Source organism: Ammospiza caudacuta, chromosome 16 (assembly GCF_027887145.1).
Source record: "Ammospiza caudacuta isolate bAmmCau1 chromosome 16, bAmmCau1.pri, whole genome shotgun sequence".
In the NCBI taxonomy this organism is placed as follows: Eukaryota; Metazoa; Chordata; class Aves; order Passeriformes; family Passerellidae; genus Ammospiza; species Ammospiza caudacuta.
In genome coordinates, this window is record NC_080608.1 from 16,973,430 (window position 1) to 16,998,613 (window position 25,184).

Here is a 25,184-nt window from a genome sequence, read left to right on the forward strand (position 1 = left end):
AGCTGCAGGAGGGGATCTTGGCATGGGAGGAAATCCAGCACAAATTACATCCCTCTGTCCCGGGACAGCATTTCTGGGATGCTCAGCTGGACAGCGAACAGCTCAGGGCAGCGGTGGCACCCAGGGCTGGGCAGGAGCCCTGCGGCAAGGAAGGACGAGCCAGAGGGGTCAGGGGCTGTGGGCAGGGCAGGGGCTGAAAACAGCGCAGCTGGAAGGGCAGGACAGTGCAGTGGGCAGGGCTGGGCTGTGGGCACTGACTGCAGCCAGGGCAGGGCAGTGGGCAGAATTGCAACCAGGGCAGGGCAGGGCGGGGCAAAGCTGGGCTGGGCTGTGGGCACGACTGCAGGCAGGGCAGGGCAGTGGGCACAAGAGGGCATCGGGCAGAGCAAAGCAGGGCAGGGCAGGGCACTGCCAAGGCTGAGCATCCTTCAGCCGCCTCCGGGTCCATACAGGGATCCGTGCCCGCCCCACCCGCTCCCACCGACCCCGCCCGGCCCCGCCCGTGTCTCCCGGGACTGTCGCTGCCCGCGGGCGGTACCGGGCGGTACCGGGCGGTACCGGGGGGTACCGAGACGGTGCCGGGGCGGTGTCGCTGGGCCGGGGCGGTGCCGGGGCGGTTCCGCCGGGCCGGAGCCGTGCCGCTGGGCCGGGGCGGTGCCAGGGCGGTGCCGCTGGGCCGGGGCGGTGCCAGGGCGGTGCCGCTGGGCCGGGGCGGTGCCGGTGCCGGGGCGGTGCTGCCGGGGCGGTCCCGGTGCTGCGCGGCCCCGCCGCCGCTCCCAGCCGCTATAAGCGGGCGGCCGCGGCCGCGCTCCGCAGTGCATGGCCGAGCCCCGGCCGGCCCCCGCCGCTCCGCCGGGACCCTCCCCCGGGCCGGTCCCGTCCCCTCCCCGCCGGCCGTGACCTTGGCATCCGCCGGCCGCGGGGACGGCGCCGGGGACAGCGCCGGGGGATGCGATAGGCGGCGGATCGCACGGGAATATTCTCCGGGGAGAGCGAGAGCGGCAGCCTCCTCCCGCGGCCGGGGAGCGGCACGAGAGGCGGATTTAAGGAGCATCTTGGCCCCTTTGTTGGGTGAGAAGGACGGCAAGGAGCGGCAGGATGAGCACCAGCAGTGAGTACGGCGTCCTCTCGCCTTGGCTGAGGGAGTGGGGCTGATACCGCACCGAGCTGGCTGGGAGCAATTGGAAAGAAAATGTCATAGCAGCGCTGACAAGCCCAGTGGGATGGATTTTGGGTTATTTTCCTGCTCGCCTGCTCTCTGACAGGCTCTGGCTCGGCCGTGTTTGATGTGGGCTGAGCCGCGGTGCTTATCTCCACGGAGTACTTTTCTTGGCTTGGATTTCTGGGGTTTTGGAGGGCAGAGCATCGACTGAAATGTCGATACGCAACATGGTGAGAGGCAGCCGGAGCGCTCTGACAGGCACAGCCTCGCTTGCTGCTGCCTCTGCCTGGGCAGAAATGGATGCGAGGGGAGGAGGAGAAAGGTGAGGAGACACCCAGAAACCTGAGCGAAGCACAGGTGCAGTCCTGGGGGGAAAAAAATAAAAGCCCCCAAAGCTTCTGCAGCTGGGGATGTGGGTGTTGCTATTGTGCGTGTGAGACAGGGACGGAGGCACTCATGCGCTGTGGATGTATTTCTAAAGAAGCAGAGCTCGGAAATGTGCTGCATAAGATGAGAACTGGCACCACCACTCACTTTGGATTCTGTGCCCTTGCTGGAAAGTCTGGGAGGATTGATCAGGGCTGAGCAAGTCGCAATCAATTTCTTTTTCCTGCCTGACGTGCTGTGTGACAGCTGTGCCCACCTCGCTGGCACGGCTTTGATCCCCGTCTGTAAGTCCCTGGTGAAGGAGTTGGTGCTGGTGGCCACCTGAGGGGCTTCCTGCTGGCCTGGCCCCTCCAGGGCAGCCCCCCTGGCCCTCCGTGGGTGCTGGAGCTGTTTGGGGAGCAGAGCCCTCCCCCAGGCACGGAACAGCAGAGCAGCAACTTCTCCATTGCACTGGCGTGCTGAGGTTTTTCAATCCGAGGGCTTGGGGTGGTTCCCGAGCAAAACACCGTGAAAAATGCCTTGGCACGCTGCGAGCCAACAGAACAGGTGATTCCAGCTCTGTTGGGCTGTGTCAGAGGCGAGGAAACTTTCCAGGTGCCCTGTGCCCGAGCCACACCTGGGGCAGCGGCGAGGAGCCCCCTCCTCCCGGGGTGGGAAACAATAGGGACTGATCCTTTCCGAGCCTGCAGGATGCCTGATAACAAAGGGTCCTCCCTCTGCTCCTCGCGGGGAGCAGCCCGGCTCTGTGGTCAGGCCTGCTGGGATCTCCCTGCTCAGGTGGGACTGCTGAGCTTCCTCCGGGCCGCTTTTGGCAAACGCCTGTTGGTTCCTTTTGGGATTCCTTCCCAGCTCTTAATAGCAGCCCGGGCTGCTGCTGGAGATAAGGGCTGCTTATGGCACTGCTGTGTTCCAGCTATCTGATGGTGCTGCAAAACTCCCTCAGCTGTGGCCTCCCACGCCCATGGAGGTGCCAGGGAGCCAAACCCTGCCCATGGAGGTGCCAGGGAGCCAAACCCTGCCCATGGAGGTGCCAGGGATCCAAGCCCCCCTGCTATGCCCCCTTTTCTGCCCTGCCACACAGGGGAGGCCCCTGGGCACAGCCAGAAGTCCTTGGGAGCTGCTCCTCTGCCCCTGCCCAGCTCTGCGGCCCTGGGCACATCACTCAGCAGTGCCAAGGCTCTTGCCCAGCCTTCTGGGGGCTTTGCAGTCTGTGCCTAAATTGTCTTGGGTCACTGGAGGTGCCTTGGGAGCACCCCAGGGCTGTGCAAACCCTGGTGGGTGCTGGCTCTGCCCTCCTGGGCTCCCACTGCTCTCCCACAGCTGGAGTGCTCTGAGCAGGGCGGGGATGCCCAAACGCTGCTTCACCTCTGTTCCAGCTCACTCTGTGAGCCAGGCTGGGCTGTGGGGCCATCTCTGCCATCTCAGCTCCTTCTGGGACTGCTGTGAGCACTGCCAAGAGCTGCCTCACCCAGCTCTGGGCATCCCTCCCCAGCCTGTAGCCCTCCAATCCATCCACGAGGCACAAACCCCAAATCCTGGCTGCCTTGTGCCAGTGCCATCTCTGTTTCACCCCTGTGATGCCCCTGGCACTGCCCTACCCTGGCATTTCACCCCTCTGCTGGTGCCTCACTGGAGTTTGGTGCCCCTTCCCAGCCCTCCCAGCATGGGCAGAACTGCTGCTTTGATTTTTTTTTTGGCTGTTTTTCCCCCCAGGACAAGGGCTGAAGAAGCCAGATTGTGCACAAATTTATGATGCCCAGGTGTTCCTGTGCCTGCAGGGCTGAAATTTTGGGGCTGGCAAAGCAAGGAGATGCACAGCTGAAGACAGAACGGCACCATCTGATCTGTGAGCTCCCACCACTGCTTCCCACTGCTCTGGGTGCGTTTTGTTCACGCTCCTCCCCTGCCTGAGGCTGATGTGAGGCAGGAAACCTGTGGCTGTGGGCCATGGCTGGCCCTGAGCCACGCTGCTGAGCAGATCTGAGAGGCCTCCAGGAGCTCTGGGCAGGATTTGTGGCTTTATCCCCAGAGATGCTCCATGCACAGGAGCCTTGCTGAGGGGACAGGGGGTTTGCACCCTGGATTTCGCTGTCATCGTCTGTCCCATGAGGAAGGCAAAGCCAGATAGAAATTGTGTATTTGGGGTGATAAAACCACTTGATGCCAGGTGTAAATTCCCGTCCTGGGGCTGCAGAGGAGCTCAGGTGGCCCTGAGGGTGCAAGGTGGGAATGTGGCCTCTGCTCCTGGGCTGGCACTGAGGGTTTGGAGGGCACAGTGCTGGTGTTGACACTCATTAGGCTATCAGTGCCTCTCACTAATTGCTTACAAATGGATCCCTACCTTAGCAAACAGCTCTGTGCTGCTGCTTGGCATTCCCATGGCAGCCTGTAGGACAAACCCTCGGCCAAGAGAACATCCCTAAAAATCAGCCCCTGGAATGTGCAATGTGCTCTGCGTGCAGCCAGCACCTCCCCGGGAGCCCGGGCACGACTGATGCTGTGTTTGTGCTGAAAGGGTTAAAGCTGCCCCTGCCCCGAGGATCTCAGCCCCTGGAGTGAGTGGGAAGGATCCTTCTGCTGCTCTGAGGGAGCCGGCAGGGCTGGGTGCTGCAGGTCCCTGGAGTGCTGCTGTGAGTCACCCGTGGCATCTGCACATCATCCATCCCTGCTGGGGTGGCACGGGGGCTGTGCCAGCCTGGGCACTGCTTGTTCTGGGTGAGAGGAGAGGGCTGTGCCAGCCTGGGCACTGCTCTGGGCAGCACCAAGGTGCCCCTGCTTGTTCTGAGTGAGGGCAGAGGGGCTGTGCCAGCCTGGGCACTGCTCTGGGCAGCACCAAGGTGCCCCTGCTTGTTCTGAGTGAGGGCAGAGGGGCTGTGCCAGCCTGGGCACTGCTCTGGGCAGCACCAAGGTGCCCCTGCTTGTTCTGAGTGAGGGCAGAGGGGCTGTGCCAGCCTGGGCACTGCTCTGGGCACGATCAAGGTGCCCCTGCTTGTTCTGGCTCCCACCCAGGACATGCCAGCCCCTGGGGGTGCCACCCTGGCCAGCTCTGGGTTGGGCAGGTCTGGATCAGTGTGGCACTGGGTGATGGGGCTGGCTCACACACCTGGCATCTTCCAGACTCCCTCCTGTCCCCAAGGTGGGACAAATGGCCAGAATGTGATGGCCAACCAGCTGAGGGTAGGCTGAGCCATTTTTCCCCATCCTTGGAGCAGTGGGAGCCTGGTGGAGCACAGAGAGATCCCAAAGCAGGTTTGGGATGCCAAGTGCAGAGTGCCATCCCCATCCCTGGCACCCCTCAAATTCCTGTCCCTGCTCAGAGAGGGAAGGCTGGGCAGTGAAGGATTTGGGAATGAGGTTTCCTGACAGACCCTGTGCACGCAGCATGTTTGCCTGGTTATTTTTGTCCTCCCTCAATCATGCTTCTCTCAGATCGTGATCCTCTAAGCGTGATTACCCCGTAATCTGCAGGCACATGTGGCTACAAGGTGTTTACCAGCAAACTCCATTAAGGGCTGTGTAATTAAAGAGGAATCTCTGGGAGCTGCAGCTCTGCTCCTGGGGCAGGTGATTGTCCCCAGCCAGCTGGGAGGGTTTCCCATGGTCAGAGATGCAGGGAACCCACGGGATCAGCCTGTTGATGCCATGAGCAGGGAGTTTTCCACAATTTGGGCACTCCCAGACTGCCTGCCTGCATTTCAGTCCTCTCAGCGCCCTGACAAACAAGCAGACACAAATCACTCCCTGTTTTCCTGGGCAGCCTAGCAGAGGCACAATCACCCATTGCATTCAATTTGCTGCCAGAGAATTCCAATGCCAGGCAGCAGCTCTGTCCCTGGGCTGGTGGATGGGCTCTGTCCTCTCACCCAGGCTCTTTCAAACCCTCTTTCCTGGCAGCTGGCCCTTGGGAGAGCAGGAGCCACGGAGCCCTGCAGGCTCGTGGAGCGCGTGCTGGAAGGTCAATGGAAGCACTGAATTCTTCCGAGGGCCTGGCCTGCTCTTCTCAAACAAAAAGCACATTTTCTAATCATCAACTGGCCCTGCTCGAGCAGGATAACAGCTTTGGGATGAGGACGGGGGCCCACGTGCTGCTGCCTGTGCTGGGAAGGAGGGAGGGAGGAAAATCCCACCCAGCTCCCGGCAGACCCTGCAGCCCCGTCGTGCTGGGGCCATCACGAAGCGCTGGGAACACCTCATTGGGTATTTTTAGTTGTGAAATTTGTCAGAGCCTGAGCTGGGAGCGCTGCAGAACCTCCAGAAAGCATCTGGGGGTGGAGTGGTCATGGCAGGAGCTGGGCTGAGGAATGATGGGGAGGGAAGGAACAGGTGCCTCAGGCTTGGGGATTGTGACTGCGGGCAAGGCTGGCAGGGCACTGGAAGCCTGGAGCAGGGATTGAGGCTGTGGCAAGGCTGGCAGGGGTCTGGAAGCTGGATCGGGGTTTTTTGGCTGTGGCAAGGCTGGCAGGGCACTGGAGCAGAGATTTTGACTGTGGGCAAGGCTGGCAGGGTCTGGAGCAGGGATTTTTGTTGTGGATAGGGATGGAGGGTCTGGAGCAGGGATTTTTGTTGTGGATAGGGATGGCAGGGTCTGGAGCAGGGATTTTTGTTGTGGATAGGGATGGCAGGGTCTGGAGCAGGGATTTTTGTTGTGGATACGGATGGAGGGTCTGGAGCAGGGATTTTGGCTGTGCCAAGTCCTCCTGTGCCCAGCACCTCTGGGGTCGGGGGCTCAGTGCATCCTTTGGGGAGCAGAGCAGCTGGCATGCCCTGAGCCCCACAGCCCGTGGGCACTCAGGAAAGGCTCAGGAAAGGTTCATCAGGCCCAAGGTGATCTCCCCCAGGAGCACACTCAGCTCACAGGTGCCGTTTATCTGCTGGTGGCTCGGGTGTTTGATAGGACCCTGTTTGTGGGTGCATTTTTCAGCTCAGGTGCATTTCTGTGGATGCTTTATCAGTTTCAGCCATGAGCCCTGGCCTGGGGATCGGTGAGCTCTGAGCACTGCCTGGGGCGGGAGCAGCAAGGAAAAGGAGCTGAAGCTGCTGCTGTGCTTTCCTGAGCCAGCCTGTCTGACCTTCCTTTCTTCTTACCCTTGCTGGCCGGGCAAGGGCTGCAGAGCCCCAAGGATCATTGGTTTTCTGCTCATGGACATTTTACTGCACTTCCATTTTGAATCAGCTTCTCCCTGAGCCCTGGGAAAGGCTCAGAGCTGGGGAATTTTGTGGGAAGGTTTCTCTGGGGAGCAGGTGCTCGAGGTTTGGAGCCATCCCCTTGGCTTCTGGATTTTCTTGGCATCAAGTGGCGCATTTGGAGAGCTGGGGAGCGGGAGAAGCTTTGCTGGTGCCAATGCCAGCCTCAGAAACCCTTCCTGAACCCAGGCTGAGTTTGAGCCCCATGGTTTGACCTGGAGCAGGGAGCTGTGTGAGTGTTTCCCAGCAGGATCACACAGCCGAATGCAGAGCAAGACTCGCTGGGGGCTCCCAAATCCCCTGCCAGGCCCTGTGGAACAGCCCCCCTCAGAAACACCTCCCTTGTGAGAGCCCCTGGCCTGTCCTTCCCAACATCCCTGCTGTGCTGGGCTGCCAGCCCTTTTTGGGGGTATTTTGATTTTTTTTAAATTTAGTTTTTTGATATATTTTGATTTTTCATTTATTTTTGCATATATTTTGAAATTTTTTAATTTATTTTTTGGATTTATTTTTGGAATTTTTAAATTTTTTTTTTATCTTTTATTTTTTCTGATTTTTTTTTTTTTTTGGTGGAATTTTTTGGTGGAATTTTTTGTGGAATTTCAGGATGGCCGGGGCTGGAAGGGCCCTCCAAGCTCTTGTAGCACCCCTGGCATGGCAGGGACACCTTGCACAGAGCAGGGCGCTCCAGGCCCTGCCCAAGCTGGCCTTGGACACTTCCAGGGATTGCTCCTGCTGCAGAATGGGAGTTATTTCTGAACCCCCCTGGGGACTGGGTGGGTCTGGGCCTGGCCCAGAGGCTCCTGCTGGGACATGTGGGGCTCTCCCAGTGCCAGCTGCTGCCAGGGCAGCCACAGAGGGCACAGGGCGGGGGGGTGGCCCAGGGTGGCTCTGCTGCACGCCCTGAGCAAAGCCCTCAGAGCTGCAGAGGAGCAAAGCTGAGTGTGGAGCCCCTTCCTGAGGCACAGCAGGAGCTGCAGCCCCTGCAGGGCCCCCTGTGCCCACACCTGGCTGGCACTGACAGCTGGCACTGATGTGCCCACACCTGGCTGGCACTGGGGTCACTGTGCCCACATCTGGCTGGCACTGACAGCTGGCACTGATGTGCCCACACCTGGCTGGCACTGGGGTCACTGTGCCCACATCTGGCTGGCACTGACAGCTGGCACTGATGTGCCCACACCTGGCTGGCACTGGGGTCACTGTGCCCACACCTGGCTGGCACTGATGTGCCCACACCTGGCTGGCACTGTGGGTATCCTTCTCCAGATGTGCCAGCCTGCTTTAGGCTCGTGCCAGGGTGCAGGTGGCACGGGGGGGTGTCCTTGGGGTTTGTGGCCAGACTTTGGGACAGAAGGGGGTGGCAGCTGTTCCACAGGGAATAACCAGGCTTAGGGGGGCAAAGAGGGGATTGTGGGGCTGCTGCTGTGCCTGTGGGCATCAGGGAGCCCTCGGTTCTGTCTGTCTGTCTGTCTGTCCAGGCTGTGCGTGTGGGAGCAGGGAGCCCTTGGTTCTCTCTGTCTGTCTGTCCAGGCTGTGCCTGTGGGTATGGGAAGCCCTTGGTCCTTCTGTCTGTCTGTCCAGGCTGTGCCTGTGGGTATGGGAAGCCCTTGGTCCTTCTGTCTGTCCCACCAGGAGGGGAGTGAGCTGGGCTGATCCTTCCCCTCTGCAAAAGGAGGTGCTGGATGAGCTGGCTGAGGGATGGAGTGTGGATGTGTGGATGTTCTCCCTCCCCTGCTTTTGAAAAAATCCAAGAAAAGGCAGTGCCTGTGTGCTGAGTTACTGCTGATAACTCCTCCTGATGGGCTCCACATAAAATCCCTGCCTCCCTGAGGATGCTCCCCGTTGAAAGCTTTTATGGCATCTTAAAAATAGCCCCAGAGGGGGGGAGAGAATGAGAAGATGGATAGGTAGGTGGATCCCTAATAAGGAGAGGAGAGGAAACAGCTCGGGAGGGAATGGAAAGACTCTGGTGCACGGCATGTGAGTGGCTGCTCAGGGAGGGGACGGGGTGGCCACGCTGAGCTGTGCCCAGCAGCAGCAGGAACCCCTATAAAAAGCCTGTCTGGGGGATCCGTGCCTTGCACAGGAGCAGGAAACCCTATAAAAAGCCTGTCTGGGGGATCTGTGCCTTGCACGTGCTGGGGACAGGGCTGGGCTGAGCAGCAGCTCGGGCTGTGCCTCCCCCAGGCTCTCCCTGCATTCTACAAGTGGCTGTTAAAAATAATCCCTGCCTTGGCCATGCAGCTGCTGCTCCTGGGTCATCCCCAAAAAGTGCCCATCCCCTCCCCAAAAAAGTGCTCATCCCCAAACTGTTCATCCCATCCCCAAAAAGTGCTGGGACCCTGAGGTTCCCAAAAAGTGCTCGTCCCCAAACTGCTCATCCCCAAAAAAGTGCTGAGCCCCATCCCCAAAAACTGCTCATCCCCAAAAACTGCTCATCCCTGCTCGTCCCCTCCCTGCAGGCTGCAGCTGAGGGATGGGATCACCCCTGGATCTCCCTCAGGTGCCCTTTCCCCTCTGAGCTGTGCCCTGGCAGAGCTGCTGGGCCCCTGAGGTGCCATTCCCCATCTGAGCTGTGCCCTGGGGAAGGACCCTGAGGTGCCATTCCCCATCTGAGCTGTGCCCTGGGGATGGTGCTGGGCCCCTGAGGTGCCATTCCCCATCTGAGCTGTGCCCTGGGGATGGTGCTGGGCCCCTGAGGTGCCATTCCCCATCTGGGCTGTGCCCTGGGGAAGGACCCTGAGGTGCCATTCCCCATCTGAGCTGTGCCCTGGGGATGGTGCTGGGCCCCTGAGGTGCCATTCCCCATCTGGGCTGTGCCCTGGGGAAGGACCCTGAGGCGCCCTGTGCTGAGTTTGTGGCAGCTCTCCCCAGCACTCAGGGAGCATTTCCCAGGGTGTCTCCAAGAAATGCTAATTGCTTTGGCTTCCCTGGGTACAGCACAGCCACTGGGCACAAAGGGCTCTTGGCCAGCTCAGAGATCTGCCAGATCCTTGCTCTGGATCTCCTGGAGAGCTGCTGGGCTCTGCTGTGGCCATGCTGATCCCCACATCCCCTCTTGTCCCCAATATCGGGTGGCACGAGGCACTGTGAGCTCTCTTTGGGGTGTGAAACCCCCCAGACTCAGCCCCTGGCAGGCACAGAGGGCTCAGATGCTCCCCTTGAGCTGTGGGAAGGGTGGCTGGAGGGGTGACAGGAGTTTCCCATCCTGGGGATGTGTCAGGAGCCATCAGCTGAACCCTGGGGTGCCACAGCCCAGCCCAGCTCTGCCCTTAGCAGGAAAAGCTCCGTGCAGGAGCCTTGGTTTGGTGCAGGCAGCTGGAAACTCTCCCTGGCTTTGCCCCTGCTCCAACTGCAGGGAAAAAATGCTGCTAACGAGGCTCCAGTGTCACAGCCACCAGCCTGTCACATCCAGGCCATCTCCCTTTGCTTTCTTGCCTTTTTTATCCCTCTCAGCTGGACAGGAACCCAGGGAAGCAGAGGCTGTGGAGGGTTGGCAGTGCCCATCTGCAGGGAGCAGTGGAGCTGCAGAGCCCCTGCCTGGTGCTGGGGGTGGCTCTGAGGTAGCAGCACCTCCTGGCTGGGGTGTTCATCCTCCTCCTCCTCACCTGCAGGGCTGCAGCCTGCTCTGGGCTCCAGCACTGGCATTGTCCAGCCTGGGGGAGAGGAGCTCTGGGATCATCCAGCTGTGACCTTCCAGTGCCTGAGGAGATGTGGAGAGGGAATTCGCCAGGGATGGAGTGGCAGCATACAGGGCATGGCTGCACGCTGCCAGGGAGTGAGGTCAGATGGGATATTGGCATGGAATTGTTCCCTGGGAGGGTGGGCAGGCCCTGGCACCGGTGCCCAGAGCAGCTGTGGCTGCCTCTGGATCCCTGGCAGTGCCCAAGGCCAGGCTGGATGGGCTTGGTGGCACCTGGGACAGTGCGAGGTGTCCCTGCCCATGGCTGGGGGTGGAATTAGAGGATCTTTAAGGTCCCATCCAACCCAAACCATTCCATGATTCTGCCCCTGGTCCCTGTTCCCACCTTGGCTGGGAGCATCCCCTGGGTGTCCAGAGGGAGAGCTGGCCAGGATGGGGACACTGCAGCTGGCCCAGGATGGGGACACTGCAGCTCGTAAGGGTGGGGACATTGCAGCTGGCCAGGATGGGGACACTGCAGCAGTCCCAGCCCTCTCTGCCTGCTGGGTGCCCCAGATGTGACAGTGCTCACAGGGGTTCTTGGATGAGGGAAGAGACGAGGATCTGACTCCACGTTTCAGAAGGCTGATTTATTATTTTATGATATATATTACATTAAAACTATACTAAAAGAATAGAAGAAAGGATTTCATCAGAAGGCCAGCTAAGAATAGAATAGCAAAGAATGATAAAAAAGGTTTGTGGCTCAGCTCTCTGTCCAAGCCAGCTGACTGTGATTGACCATTAATTAGAAACAACCAAGATGGGCCAATCCCAGATGCACCTGTTGCATTCCACAGCAGCAGATAATCAATGTTTGCATTTTGTTCCTGAGGCCTCTCAGCTTCTCAGGAGGAAAAATCCTAAGGAAAGGGTTTTTCATAAAAGATGTCTGTGACACTCAGGTGGCAGCAAGGCTCCAGTTTGGGACACAATTCACAATTTGGGCAGGCAGGTTTTGGCTCTCCTAACCAAAAGCACATCAAAGGCCACGCTCATTTTCCCCCTGCTGAAAGGGGACTTGTTCCCGGAAAGTGCCAGCGCTGCCGGGCCCATTGATTGCCCGTTAATTGTCGCTAATGAGGAGCTGGTGAAGTGGCATCCAGAGGCTCTTGGGGACAGACTGTCGCTTCGGCTTGGGAGGGACAGCTCAGCGGGGAAGGCAGCCGTGCCCTGCGTGGGTGAGCTGAGCTGAGCTGAGCTGCATGAATGGCTTTGTTAACGAGGAATGCTCCAGTTCTGCGCCGGCAGCTCGCTTCAGAGGGTCTTGGTGCTGCCTTGTCCCCTGATGGATTTATTTCCACGTGGAGAGTGGGATGGAGAGGGCTAAACCCACCCATGTTTTAAGTGATGCTTTAAGTTTGAGCTTTCCTATTTTCCAGACTCGGTACTGTGTTAGTTTATAACTCTGCACTCCACATAAAGTGTCAGCAAGTTCTGCTCCCAGCTCAGTCCCACAGAACAATCCTTTTCCAGCCCCACAACAAAGGACACCGCTGCAGCTTCAGCCCCAGAAGTGCAAACAACAGGGAATGGAGGGGAGCAACCTGGGAGGGTGGGACTGCATCACCTGGAGCTGGGATTGGACACCCCAGCATGGAAATGGACCCAAACTTATCAAAGTGTGAGAACTCGTGGCCAGGATCCATCTGGGGTGGAGCCACGGCCGGGCTCTGGCACTGCCCAAGGTGTGTCCTGTGAAGGGCTGCTAACAAATCCCAAATTTATTCCTTTACCAGTCCAGTCTCCGTTCTGAAGGCACCAGCAGGACTCAGTCCGTGCCCAGGAGCTGTGCCAGGGCTTGGCCTCTCGCCTGCAGCCTGCCCATGGAAGGAGGGCTGTTGTTCCCCAGCCCCATGAAAGGCACCAGAGGCTCTCAGCAGAGCCAGCCCTGCCTGCTCCCCCAGCCCTCTGGGATTCTGAACTGGGGAGCCCCAGTGTGGGCAGGAGGAGAGGAGGGAGCTGGGGGTGCTCAGCCTGGAGAAAAGGAGACTCAGGGCTGCCCTCATCACTCTGCAAAGCTCCTGAAAGGTGCCTGTGCTCAGCTGGGGCTGGGCTCTTTCTGCAGCAGCACTGACACAACCGGAGCACACAGCCTCAAGGGAAACACAGGTTGGGTATCAGGAAAAAGTTTTTTACAGAAAGGGTGGTAAAGTTCTGGAATGTTCTGCCCAGGGAGGTGATGGAGTCCCCATCCCTGGGTGTGTTTAACAAAGCCTGGATGTGGCACTGGGTGCCAGGGTTTGGTTAAGCTGTTGGGGCTGGGCTGGACTTGATGGTCTTGAAGGTCTCTTCCAACCCAGTGATTCTGGGAATTCTGTGATTCTGTGTGAATTCTGTAATCCCATCTGTGCCAAGCCCCTGGTGTGCCATGGGGGTTTCACAGTTCCAGGTGTGCCTGTCCTGCCCCATCCCTGCCCTCCCCAGCCAGGTGTGGCCCTGCCCTGCTGGCCCCTCTTGCTGGGCACCCCCAGGTTCCCCAGGTGAGGCTCAGGATGGGTCTGGGGGTGTGGAGCCCCCTGGGAGGGTCACACTGGTGCAGAGCTGTGGTTTTACCTGTGGAGATTCCTCTCCCACTGCAGAATCTTCCTGGGTGCCCATCCCTGCCCCAGCAGCTCCTTGGCACCTGTGCCACTCACCTCAGTGGCTCCTTGTATCTCCTCTGTGCTAAAATGGCTGAGCTGCCTCACCAGGCCCTTTTCTGGGTGTTTTCTCTGTTTTTCTGCCACTCCTGCCAGGTTTCCATGGACCTGTGTGCCTGTTCTTGTTCTCACAGCAAGAGGCTGTGTCTGATTCCTGCTCAGCTGCAGGCAGGGCTGCTCTGCAGAGGGGATCTTCCCTCTGGATTTGTTATTTCTTTAGGATAAACAGCCAAGTGGGATGTTATTTTCCATTCCTGCTGAGAGAGATTGGAGCTGCTGCTTTCTTACCCATCCCCGATGTCTGGTTTTGGATTCTCTGCCTCTGAAGTGGGGAGGAGAAGCAAGAGTGTGGTGGATGTGTTCTTGCTGTACAAGGGATTGGTGGCTGCACCTCTGCCTGCCACCCTGGCCCTGTTCTGGGGTTCAGGGGAGCCCTGAGCTGTGCATGAATTGTTCTGGACTTTGTTTTTCCCTGTTTCCAGGCTCCTTTCACAGCCAGCCACTGCTGTGGATTTGGGACCGGTTATTGTTTTGTTCTGACCCCTAAAATGCCTTTTAGGGGGCTCAGGCAGCCCTGCTTGGGCAGCAGCAGGACAAGAAGCTGGCACAGCTGGGCTGACAAATGTGCCTGGGGCCAGAACTGGGGCCGAGTGGGAGAGCCCAGAGCTGCTGTGATGTGTGAGCTGTGCTGTGCCCCAAAACTGAGCCAGCATCTGTGCTGGGACAGGGAGAGGTGCTGGATCACCTGGTCCATCCATCCATCCATCCATCCATCCATCCATCCATCCATCCATCCATCCATCCATCCATCCATCCATCCCCCAGGGTCTCTGGCACTGTCCCCTCCTGTCCCAGTCCCCCTGGCAGGGGACAGGCCATGTCCTGGAGGGATCCTGTGCTGGGACAGTGGCAGGACACAGGGGATGTCCCACTGGTGCACTCAGAGGGTGCCTGTGTCAGGGTCATCCCAAGGGGAGCAGCCTCCACCCTCCACCACAGCTGATTTCCCTCCCCACGGCTCCCTCCTGCCCCTTTTTTGCTCCATGGCTTTTTGCCTTCCCTGCTTTTTCTTTCCCCACCTTCCTTTTCTCTTCCCTCTGCTGTTTCTCTGCTGGCAGCTTTGTTCTCCTGGCTGTGTACTGGGGTTGCCATGGCGACTGCCAGAGCATCCCTGCATCCCCAGCCGTGCTCTGTGCCCAGCCTGGCCATGGCAGGGACAGGGCACCCCCTCCTGCCCCTCCCAGGGGTGCCATTCCCTGGGGACATCCCTGGGCACATCTGGGGACAGCGTGGGGTGGCCCCGAGCAGCTCAGGGCAGGGCTGGCTGCGTGGCACCGCCTCGCTGCTGCCACAAACATGCCAATAAAACCTTCAGGAAATATTTTTTTAATGAGCAAACACCAGTTGAGGAGAACAGAGGAGCTGCTGCAGCCCAGGGAGTCCCTGGGGTGAGGAGGCAGAGCTGCTTGTGGCCTTCTGGTGGTGATTTGCAGATGGCAATATCTCCTTGCAGTGTGTGTCAGAATTGCTGGGCCCCTTTCAGGAGATAATTAGGTTGATGTGTTATTAGCTGATTACTGGGGAAACATACATTTACTGAGGATTTATCCTGCAACCAGCATTAATCTCCTGTATAGCTGCTAAACCCCCATAAATAATCTGATTTTGATAATCAATTGCTATTGCGAGTTCCCCTATAAATCTCAATTAAATGCACATTTAGCAGGCATCAAGGTGCCAAATTTGCTTGTGCCTGTGTGCTGCTGCTTGCCTGGGGCAGATGTCAGGGCTGGGCAAGCTCTGCTCTGCTTTTCACACAGCCTGAGAGCAGAGAGGGGTTTGCCAAGGCAGAGCATCCCAGAGCAGGAACTCCTCCCTGGGCCATCCCAGCCATGGGGGATGCCAAAATCCACCTGGGGATTTCAGCAGCGCTTGCTTGGGATGGAAATTGAGAAACTGAGCCAGTCCTGGCCCCCCTAGGCCACTGTGGAGCCTTGTGCAGCCTTGGTGCAGGTGCAGGGCTCAGAGGGTGGGGACATCCTGCAGGGAGAGGCGACCAGCAGGACAAGGTGCCACCAGCTTGCTTTGGAGCTGGAAGGAGATTCCAGCCTTTAATTGGGCTCTGCTTGCTGTTGGGGCATTTTATTTTATTTTATTTTATTTTATTTTATTTTATTTTATTTTATTTTATTTTATTTTTATTAATTTATTTTAATTTATTTTAATTTATTTTAATTTATTTATTTATTACTTTTGGGGTTTTTTATTATATTTATTTTAGTTTTTACTTTATTTTGTGTATTTTGCTTTTATTTTATTTATTTTAATTTTTACTTTCTTTTGTTACTTTTATTATTTTATCTATTTTCATTTAATTTTTATTTATTTTATTATCTTAAAAAATTCTATTTATTTCAATTACAACTTTATTTAAATTGCATTTATTTTTTAATTGTATTTTTTTAATGTATGTATTATATATTTACTGATTGATTTCATCTCCTTGTTTTTGCCCCAAGTGACCACTCCGTCCTGCTGTGTCCCTGGCACTGCTGAGTCCATCCCTGGCACTCGGGAGGGGATCACAGCAGATGAGGATCCAGGTGTTTGCAGGGCCCCTGGGGCTCTCTCAGCTCCCCTCTGAGGGCTCTGCAGGGTTTTGGGGTCACTCTGTGGTAGGGAACTGCAGGAGTGCATTTCACCTCTTCCAGCCCCATAATTTGCAGGAGTTTGGCTCAGGAGGGCTCCGAGAGGTAGGGGTTAGGGTTAGGGTTAGGGTCAGGGTTAGGGTTAGTGCAGGAGGCCTCCAGGGGATGTGGCAGTGCCCTCCCTGTGTCTCACAGAGCTCCCAGTTGTCCCAGCGAGCTCCTCCCAGGTTCCGGGAGCCCTTGGAGGAATCTGGACCAGCCTGGGAAGCTCCTGCTGCAGTTCTGCCCCCATCCCGAGCTGTAACCCATCCCCTGGAATGGGGCTGCTGGGTGCTGGTGGCATGGAGAGGGCTCTGTGACAAATACCCCAGCCCTGCAGCCTATTTCTGGGGACATTGTCCCCTCGGTGACGCCAGGGCTCGCTCTGCCAGCTGTCACCCCCAGCCCGAATTCCTATCGCATTAGCACCCGTGCAGTGCCTCTGGATGGGGATTTGGTTTCAGCTGGCTCCCCGGAGCAGAAAGAGTTAAAAATAGCAAATCCACCACCCCTCATTCCCTGGCTCTGACGCAGACTCCCAGGTCGGAGCTACAATGCCGACAGGAATAGGGTTTAAAATAAAACAAGGGAGTGCTCTGCACTCTGCAGAGGGAGAAAGGACCTGGAGGAGCCCCTGGTTCTGTAAAACAGGCAGGAGTTTGTCTGCCTGGCAGGTAAATGGTGCTGGGTGTTAGAAATGAATACTCCACTTTATAAATTAAGGAAATTTATTAAATTATCAAAGTATAAATTTGGGAAAAGCCACAAGTCTTTTCGACTCTGAGCCAGGCAATCAGGGTTGGGGATACCCAGGATTTGGCCTCTATTGCACCAAAGTCCCTGTGGGTCTCCAAAATGTCATTTCTAAGGGGTCTTCTGTTTTATACAGTCTTTTGGGCAATGGAAGGGGGCTCTTCTTTAGCATATTTTAGCATATTATTGTAGTTTTTAGCATATTATTGTAGTTGTTTCTTTCTTGCTGCCATGTTTCCCAGTGGATAATTCCTGGAATCCTGGCAGGTGAAAACTTCCCAGGATAAACTTCTTATGATGCCTATCAAATACCTCCTGCTGGGGCCTTGTCAGACGGAAAAAATCCCTCGAAATATCCATCCCTGGAGCCAGTGTCCTCCTGGTGTTGGGATCTCCATTCTCTATCACCGTTACTGCTTGTTGCCCGACATTGGCTTGGTACGCAAAATGGTGTGGTTTTAATTTCTTTTAGCATGAATGATTGTATATATAATATAATAATATGTAGTATAATAATATATATTGTAACATATGTCACATATATAATATAATCATATATCATATATCATATATAAAATCATATATCATAGATCATATATTGTATATCATATATCACATGTTATATGCTATATAGTATATAGTATATAGTATATATCACATGTTATATGTTATATGCTATATATTATAATATTGTATATTATATATATTATATAGAATATGATAATATATTATATAATAATATTATATTGTAACTTATATCAAACTGGGCACACACAGAGATCTGTGAGAGGGAATTCAGGAGGTTCTCAACCCCAGGGGAACCATGGAGGAAGGAGCTCAGAGCACTCTGCTCTGGAGCTCTGCACCTCACCAGGGCTCAGCAGGGCTGGTCTCAGCCTCCTGGAGGTGCAGGCAGGGACAGAGCAGGCAGATCCTTCTCCCAAAATTGTTCCCAGACTCTGGAAGCAACAGTCTGCTGCAGGGTGGCGAGGTGCCAGCCTGGCTCTGCCTCATCCCACGGGGCTGCTGCTCTGATCTGGCACAGAAAATCCTAAATCCCCACGTTTCTCCCTCTCTCATAGGCTGGCCTAGTTTAAAAAAAAAAATGTCAGCTCCTGGCTTTTCTTTTGTAATATTTTAAATATAGCAGCCTTTATGTCTGTGATGGATGCACCATATGTTTGGGAAACGGCCCCGAAATGCACCGGGCTGGTGGGTGGAGGTGAAAGGGAAAGAGCATTTCCACACGGGAAGCTGCAAACACAAAAACACAGCAGCAGCAAACAGCAAATCCCTGCTGCAGCAGCCAGCAATAATCTCCTTTCTGTCCTGCCTGTCCCATGTGAGCAGCAATGAATGTTTCCATTGTGTCACCTCCTGTCCTGGCCACCCTGGCACTGCCCAGCAGGACGTGCCACATCTGACAGCTCCTTTGCATTTTCCCTTCCTCAGAAATCCCCTTTGCTGCTTTCTCTTTGGGGTTTTTTGGGGGGGGTTTGGGGGGGTTTTCAGCCAGAATGGTTCCTGCTGGAGCTGCTGCAGGCTCAGGCTGTCCCACTGCAGATCCCTGGTACCTGTCCTCAGCCCATCAGGAGCACTCAGCCCTCCCCAGCTTAAAAATGTAAATATTAAATAAGGAACTACGTGATGCTTTTGGATTTTACTGGGGGGAAAGCATCAGGAGAGAAAATCTTCTGTCCAGAGGTGAATCTGGGTCCCTGGTGCTGCTGCTGGCCTGGCTGGGGGTGGCTTTGGCACCAGGGACAGTCCCTTTCCAGCTGCAGGATTTTCACTTTACTCACTCAAAGCTCCATCTATCACTTGCCCAGACCTTCAGCACTTACATATTTCCTTCCATCTCCTGTCTGTGTGGTTTAATGTACAGACAATGGCAGTAACATCCAACAAACAGTGATATTGCACATCATCCTCACCCCACAATCAGATCTCCCTGAGTTACACATCGTGTTCTTCCATCTCTTTGCATTATCCACCTGGTCCCTGAGCAAAGGCAACCCCACAAATGGATTTGTCTGTACTCGAGGCAGAACTGACCACAGCATATCCCAGAACACTTATTTCCCCTCAAACCACGACACCCCCCCAGCCAGGGCTGTGTCCCAGCCCCGAGCACAGCCCCTGCTCCTTTTGTCTGCAGAAATCTGGCCCCAGCAAAGGGATGAGCTCAGGCTTTGCAGCTTTTGGCCAGCACCTCCAGTTTGGATTCTTTACTCTGCACATCCCTCAGCTTCAGGAGCCAAGTGCAGCCCCTTGTGGGGACCCCCCAAACCTGTCCAGCCCAGCTGGAGCTGGAAAGAGCTGAAATCCTGTGGGATGGGGATGGGTGCAGCCTGAGGCAAAGCCTCCCCTCCTGCTCTGCCTGGCTCAGCTGCCTCAGCAACCAAATCCAGGGCAGGGGATGGAAATCCAAATCCAAGGGGTTCTGTCCCTCCAGACCTCCCTGCGGGGGAACTCCTGGGACACAGGGGATGTGCTGGGATTCAGCAGAATTCCTGGGATACTGGCAAATTCTTGGGATGCAGTAGAACTCTTGGGATAGGGGAATTCTTAGGATAAATTGGAATTCCTGGGATGCAGTGGAGTTCTTGGGATACATTGCAATTCCTGGGATACAGGCAAATTCCTGGGATACAGTGGAGTTCTTGGGATGCATTGGAATTCTTGGGATACATGAGGAATTCCTGGGATATAGAGGAACCTCTGGGATGCAGCGGAACTCCTGGGATACATTGGAATTCCTGGGATACAGGCAAATTCTTGGGGTACAGTGGAATTCCTGGGACACAGTGGACCCCTGGGACACAGTGGAACCCCTGGGATGCAGTGGAATTCCTGGGATACAGAAAAATTCCTGTGATGCAGTGGAACTCCTGGGATTTAGAGGAACTCCTGGGATCCAGTAGAACCCCTAGGATGCCGTGGGATTCCCAGGATCCAGCGTGTTGCTGGCCCTGCCCAGCCCAGGTGTCACTCTGGGGAAGCTCTCAGCCCTGCTGTGCCTTCCTGTCTGCACTCAGAGCATCCAATCTCCCTGCAGCTCTGAGAACAAGAAAAGCAACTTTTCCCTCTTTTTCTTGGGGATCTGTGAAGATGCCAGCAGCCCCCAGCGCTTCCATCTGATCCCAAAGCCCCCAAGACACTGCTGGGATGGGGCTGGGGGCTCCTGCAGGCAGGAGGTGCCAGCTCTGAGCCCCGGGGGGGGGTTTGGGTGTCCCTGGCACATTCCAGCCCTGCCTGTGTGGGAAGTAAACATCCTGCAGCAGCCAGGTCAGCCCGGGAGACAATCACAGCTTCCTCCACACTCATTTGGAGAATAATTTCCACAAACGCAGCCAGCAGCAAATTCTGCTCTGCAGGCAGGGCCTGGCTTTATTTTTTGGGATTTTTTTTTAATTTTGTTTTGTTTTGTTTTGGGTTTTTTGGGGGGTTTTTTGGTGGGTTTTTTGGAGTTTTTTTGTTGGTTTTTTTTGGTTTGGTTTGGTTGGTTTGTTTTTTGTTTTGTTTTGGGTTTTTGGGGTTTTTTGTGTTGGTTTTTTATTTGGTTTTTTGTTTGTTTGGGGTTTTTCTGGGGTTTTTTTGGTGGTTTTTGTTTGTTTTTTTGGTGGGGTTTTTTTGGTTTTTTGGGGGGAGGTTTTTAATTTATTTTCCTTCTATCCCCTTGTTTTTTCTCTTTGTCTCTTTCCCTCCTTTGTCTCCTCTGGGTGTTTCTCACCTCCCTCCTGTCTCTTTGTGCAGCGTGTCCCCGTGTGACCCAGCTCCCACCCTGGCTCAGTGTGCTGCCGTGCCCTCACCATGCTCTGGCACCTTTTTGGGCACCTGTGGCATCCAGCCTCACTCCCTGCAGCCCTGCTCCAGCTCAAGGGGGTTCCCTGCTTCCCTCCCTGGTGTGGTGGCAGTGCTGGCCCAGCCCTGTGCCCTCTGCCATGGTGGCACCCTCACGTCACCCAGGGCTCCTCTGTGCCCTCTGTCCCACCCAGGCAGTGGCAGCAGTGGGGGCCAAGGGGCCACTGTGGGCCAGGTGGGGCAATAATTGGTGCTGATCTAATTAGGCGAGCCCAGGGCTGGATTAGGAGCTGTGACAGGGGAGGGGTTTTAGCTGTAAGCCACAGATGGCTTTGCTGGGAGCCAGGAGAGGCTGCCATGGGCTGGAGGGGTTCTAATCCTGCCTGGAATACACTCTGGGCTGACTGCTGGGATTGGGAACAGCCCAGGGGCTGCTCTGGGTGCTCCCAGTGCCCCCAGGCACTGTCCCAGCCTCAGGGGTTCAGTGCCAGCACTGCAGGAGCAGCTGGGGCTGCTGCAGGCTCAGGCTGTCCCACTGCAGACCCTGGCACCTGTCCCCAGCCCATCAGGGACACTCAGCCCTCCCCAGCTTAAAAATGTAAATATTAAATAAGGAACCACGTGATGCTTCTGCATTTTACTGGGGGGGAAGGAACAGGAGAAAAAATCTTCTGTCCAGAGGTGAATCTGGCATTTTCTCCTTGCTGGAAATGGGTTTTATCTGAGGGAGCTCCATGGAAGCAGTGCCTGAGCACTGAGATGGTTGTGCAGGGCTCAGTTCACCTCCAGAGCTGAGCATCCCAACTGCTTCCTGGGCCCTTCCTTTATCTCAGAGGGTTTGGCTGAGCCTTTCCTGGGTCAGCTCTGTCGTGCTAGGCCCTTCCTTTACTTCAGGGGGTTTTGCTGAGCCCTTCCTGGGTTTCTCACCCAGCTCTGTCCTGCTGGGCCCTTCCTTTACTTCAGGGGGTTTTGCTGAGCCTTTCCTGGGTTTCTCACCCAGCTCTGTCCTGCTGGGCCCTTCCTTTATTGCGGGGGGTTTGGCTGGGCCCTTCCTTTATCTCAGAGGGTTTGGCTGAGCCTTTCCTGTGTCCCTCACCCAGCTCTGTCCTGCTGGGCCCTTCCTTTATCTCAGAGGGTTTGGCTGAGCCTCTCCTGGTTCTCTCACCCAGCTCTGTGCTGCTGTCCCCTCCTTTATCTCAGGGTGTTTTGCTGAGCCTTTCCTGTGTCCCTCACCCAGCTCTGTGCTGCTGTCCCCTCCTCACAGGGACCTGGGCTGGACTCTGAGGTGTTTTCCAGCCTGGTTAATTGGGATTTGTGCTGGAGCAGGCACATTCCAGGCTCAGGGCACCCCCACAGGGCCCAGCCCAGGCTCTCCCTGCCTGCTGAAGGAGCAGCACCATTGCCTGCCAGCCCATCCTGCCCTTCCTTCCCAGGGCGTTCTTGGGGCTGCAGCCAAGCCCTGGACAGCAGGCAGGAGCCTCTGGCCCTGCTGCTGATGAGAAAAACCCACATCCCGTGGCCTGGAGCTCCCACCCTTCCTCCCTGCACCCCTGGGACACAGCTCAGCTCTGCCTGAGGGGAAATCCTCACCCTGGAGCATGTGGGGGTGTTCACAGGGGTCCCAGGACCAGGGAGGAGACAAGGGTCTGACTCCATGTTTCAGAAGGATGATTTATTATTTTATGATATATATTATATTCAAACTATACTAAAAGAATAGAAGAAAGGATTTCATCAGAAGACTTGCAAGGAATAGAAAGGAATGATAATAAAATCTTGTGACTGACCAGAGAGTCTGACACAGCCGGACTGTGATTGGCCATTAATTAGAAACAACTAACATGGGCCAATCACAGATGCACCTGTTGCATTCCACAGATAATCAATGTTTACATTTTTTTTCCTGAGGCCTCTCAGCTTCTCAGGAGAAAAATTCTAGCAAAGGGATTTTTCAGAAAATATCATGGCTACAGAGCCAGCTGGGTCCCCTGCAGGGGTTTGGCGTGCAGGGTCCTGCAGTGGAGGAGTGTCAGGGTCAGGATGGTCGGGATGGATGGAGATGAGAGATCTGTGCAGCCAGGGCTTGGAACTTGTGGGTTATTGCAAAGGGTGCAGGGCCCTGCTGGGAGCTGCCAGCCACAGCTCAGAGCAGGCCTGAGAGAAGTAAAGAGAGTGGTAAAGAGGATAAGAGAGCGAGGTTCCCGTTATAAATCTTCTTCTGGTCATGGAACTTGGGGTTTATTGCAAAGGGCCTGGGTGCAGGGCCCTGCTGGGAGCTGCCAGGCACAGCTGGAGCAGGACTGGGAGAAGAGAGGGGGAGAGAGGATGAGAGGGTGAGAGAGTGGGGTTCCCATTACAATACCATAAATCTTCTGTGCTGAATGTTCTGATTCTCACTAACCAGTCTAGTACAAGATACAAATCCTGTAGCATTTACATACAGCCTATAAGAATCATTATATTACCATACTGTGTTACATTTTAAACCCTAAAAACTCCTCTTTGGGCCCCTTCTGCCAAGCTGCAGGGTCTGCTCTGAGCCTTGGGCCTGTCTGCAAGCAGAGAGTGTTCCATCACAAGGAGATCACCTTCAGCTGGCCACACCATTGTTTTCCAGTTGTTCAGTAACTGAGGGATCTCAAAGCTCGCTTTCATTTCAGTCTCGATTATAGTTTCTATATTCTCAAAATCTTTTGCCAGACAATCATATCGATAAGGCTTTCCTGTTCCATACACCGGGGACATCCATCGGGAATGCACACCGGGAGTGAAAACTGGGAGTGCATACCGGGAATTCCCACTGGGAATACAAACCAGGGGTGCACACCGGGAGTGAAAACTGGGAATGAACACCGGGAATATCCATCGGGAGTGCCCACCGGGAATTCCCACTGGGAATACAAACCGGGAGTGCACACCGGGAATTCCCACCGGCAGTGCCCACCTTTCCTCACCCTCCCCTCATCCCACCCCAGCCCGTGCTGGTGCCACCACCCGCAGGAGGGTCTCAGAAGAGATTTCCAGCCCCAGGGAGCCTGCAGGGGATGGGGTGGGCACTGGGAGGCACTGGGGAGCTGCTGGAAGGGAGTTCAGCCCCACGGAGCTGTGGAGATTCCTGCCAGCATCACCTGTCAGCATCCACTGACATCCAGCATTGCAGGGCTGGATCCATCCCATGGTGACACCCACATGTCCCTAAACACCCCAGGGCTGGATCCATCTCCTGGTGACACCCACATGTCCCTAAACACCCCAGGGCTGGATCCATCCCACAGTGACACCCACACCTCCCTCAGCACCCCAGGGCTGGATCCATCCCACAGTGACACCCACATGTCCCTAAACACCCCAGGGCTGGATCCATCTCCTGGTGACACCCACACCTCCCTAAACACCCCAGGGCTGGATCCAACCCTTTGCTACAGGTGCCAGCTCTCAGTCCCTGCATCCCCTCTGGCACCCACCAACCTCAGTTTCCCATGGTGACACTGCCTCTCCTTATTAATTTCAGGGTGAATGCTTTGCTTTGCCACAGTCCCCTTCACCTGTGGCTCTGCCAGCATTGTGTGAATGTTAATTACTGTTAATTAAGCCAGGCATGCCCATCTTCCTGTGGAGATGCAGTGTTATAATCCTGCTGGCAGCAGGGCTGGGTGGGAATTTCCAGCTTCCCTGTGGATAATGATCCAAACCCCACCTGGAGCAGCTCATCCCTGATAGACCCTCCTGGAGGGCCAATTATCTGCTCTGGTCCCAGCAAGGAAGGAGGGATGGAGCTTTAAAAATGCCTCTGGGTGCTCAGGGAAAGATGCTCCTGGTTTGCTGTGCTCGGGTGTGTGGAGCTGTGGGGTTTGGGGCTGCCTGGGGGGACCCAAGCTGCTGGAGGAGCTTGTTCTGGGGTTGTTGTGCCCTGCTGTTTGTGTTGGTGGTGAGCAGCAACCCCTCCAAATGGAAATTATCCCCTGTTATCCTTGCACTCCTGAAGTGCTCGGAGTGTTCCAGAGGTTCAGCATTTCCCCATCCTGCTGGAGGCTGGACGGGGGCAGGAAGAGCACAGGAAACCAAACAAGGTCCTTGACCCTCCCGAAGCCAAGGAGGGCATTGCAGAGGGGAACTGCAGATTGTGAGCTCGGAACAGCCCTTGGGCAGGGTCCCTGTGCCCTCCTGGGGCTGTTGGGGGCTGTCCCCTGCCAGGGTCACACACTGAATGGTCCCTGTGCATTGGGGGTGTTTGGGGTCTGTCCCCTGTGGGTATTTGGGGCTGTCCCCTGTGCCCTGGGGGTGTTTGGGGTCTGTCCCCTGTCCCCTGTCCCCTGTGGTATTTGGGGCTGTCCCCTGTGCCCTGGGGGTGTTTGGGGGCTGTCCCCTGTGCCCTGGGGGTGTTTGGGGTCTGTCCCCTGTGCATTGGGGGTGTTTGGGGCTGTCCCCTGTGCCCTGGGGGTGTTTGGGGGCTGTCCCCTGCCCAGCTCACCCCCTGCCTGGGCACGGGCACCGCTGCCTGACCCCAGGGCAGCAATCCCTGACCGGAGGTGCCACCTTAATCCGGATCATTGGCAAATCTGCCCGGTGCCCACGCAGCAGCCCCTTGGCACTCCCTGCCTGGCTGCACCCAGAGCCCACCAGGACACGGGCACAGCCCCACAGGAGCCCTGCCCTGGGCATGTTTTGCACTGAGAGTGCAGCACAAACCCCTGAATTGTTGTCCCAAACCAGCTCTGAGCAGAGTGGGGGCAGATTATGGCATTCCTTGGGCAGCTCCCACCCCCTCTGCAGGGCTGCTGTGTCCCAGCCTGCGAGGCCTCTAATGCTATTTACGTTATTAGGGGATTATTGGGTGTAATGAGCTTTGCCCCGCTCAGCTGGCCCTGTGCTGGGGGCTC

At 56.0% G+C, this 25,184-nt stretch overlaps 1 protein-coding gene across 1 annotated transcript in view; it reads left to right on the forward strand.

Annotated features, from left to right (window-relative positions):
• Positions 1-845: 845 nt before the first annotated feature.
• ABLIM3 (actin binding LIM protein family member 3) overlaps positions 846-25,184 on the forward strand; it is a 45,735-nt gene continuing 21,396 nt past the window's right edge. The window contains exon 1 of the mRNA XM_058815034.1: positions 846-1,111. Within this exon, the coding sequence (XP_058671017.1) occupies positions 1,099-1,111 (13 nt within the window). The 5' untranslated portion in view covers positions 846-1,098. The remainder of the gene's footprint in view (positions 1,112-25,184) is intronic.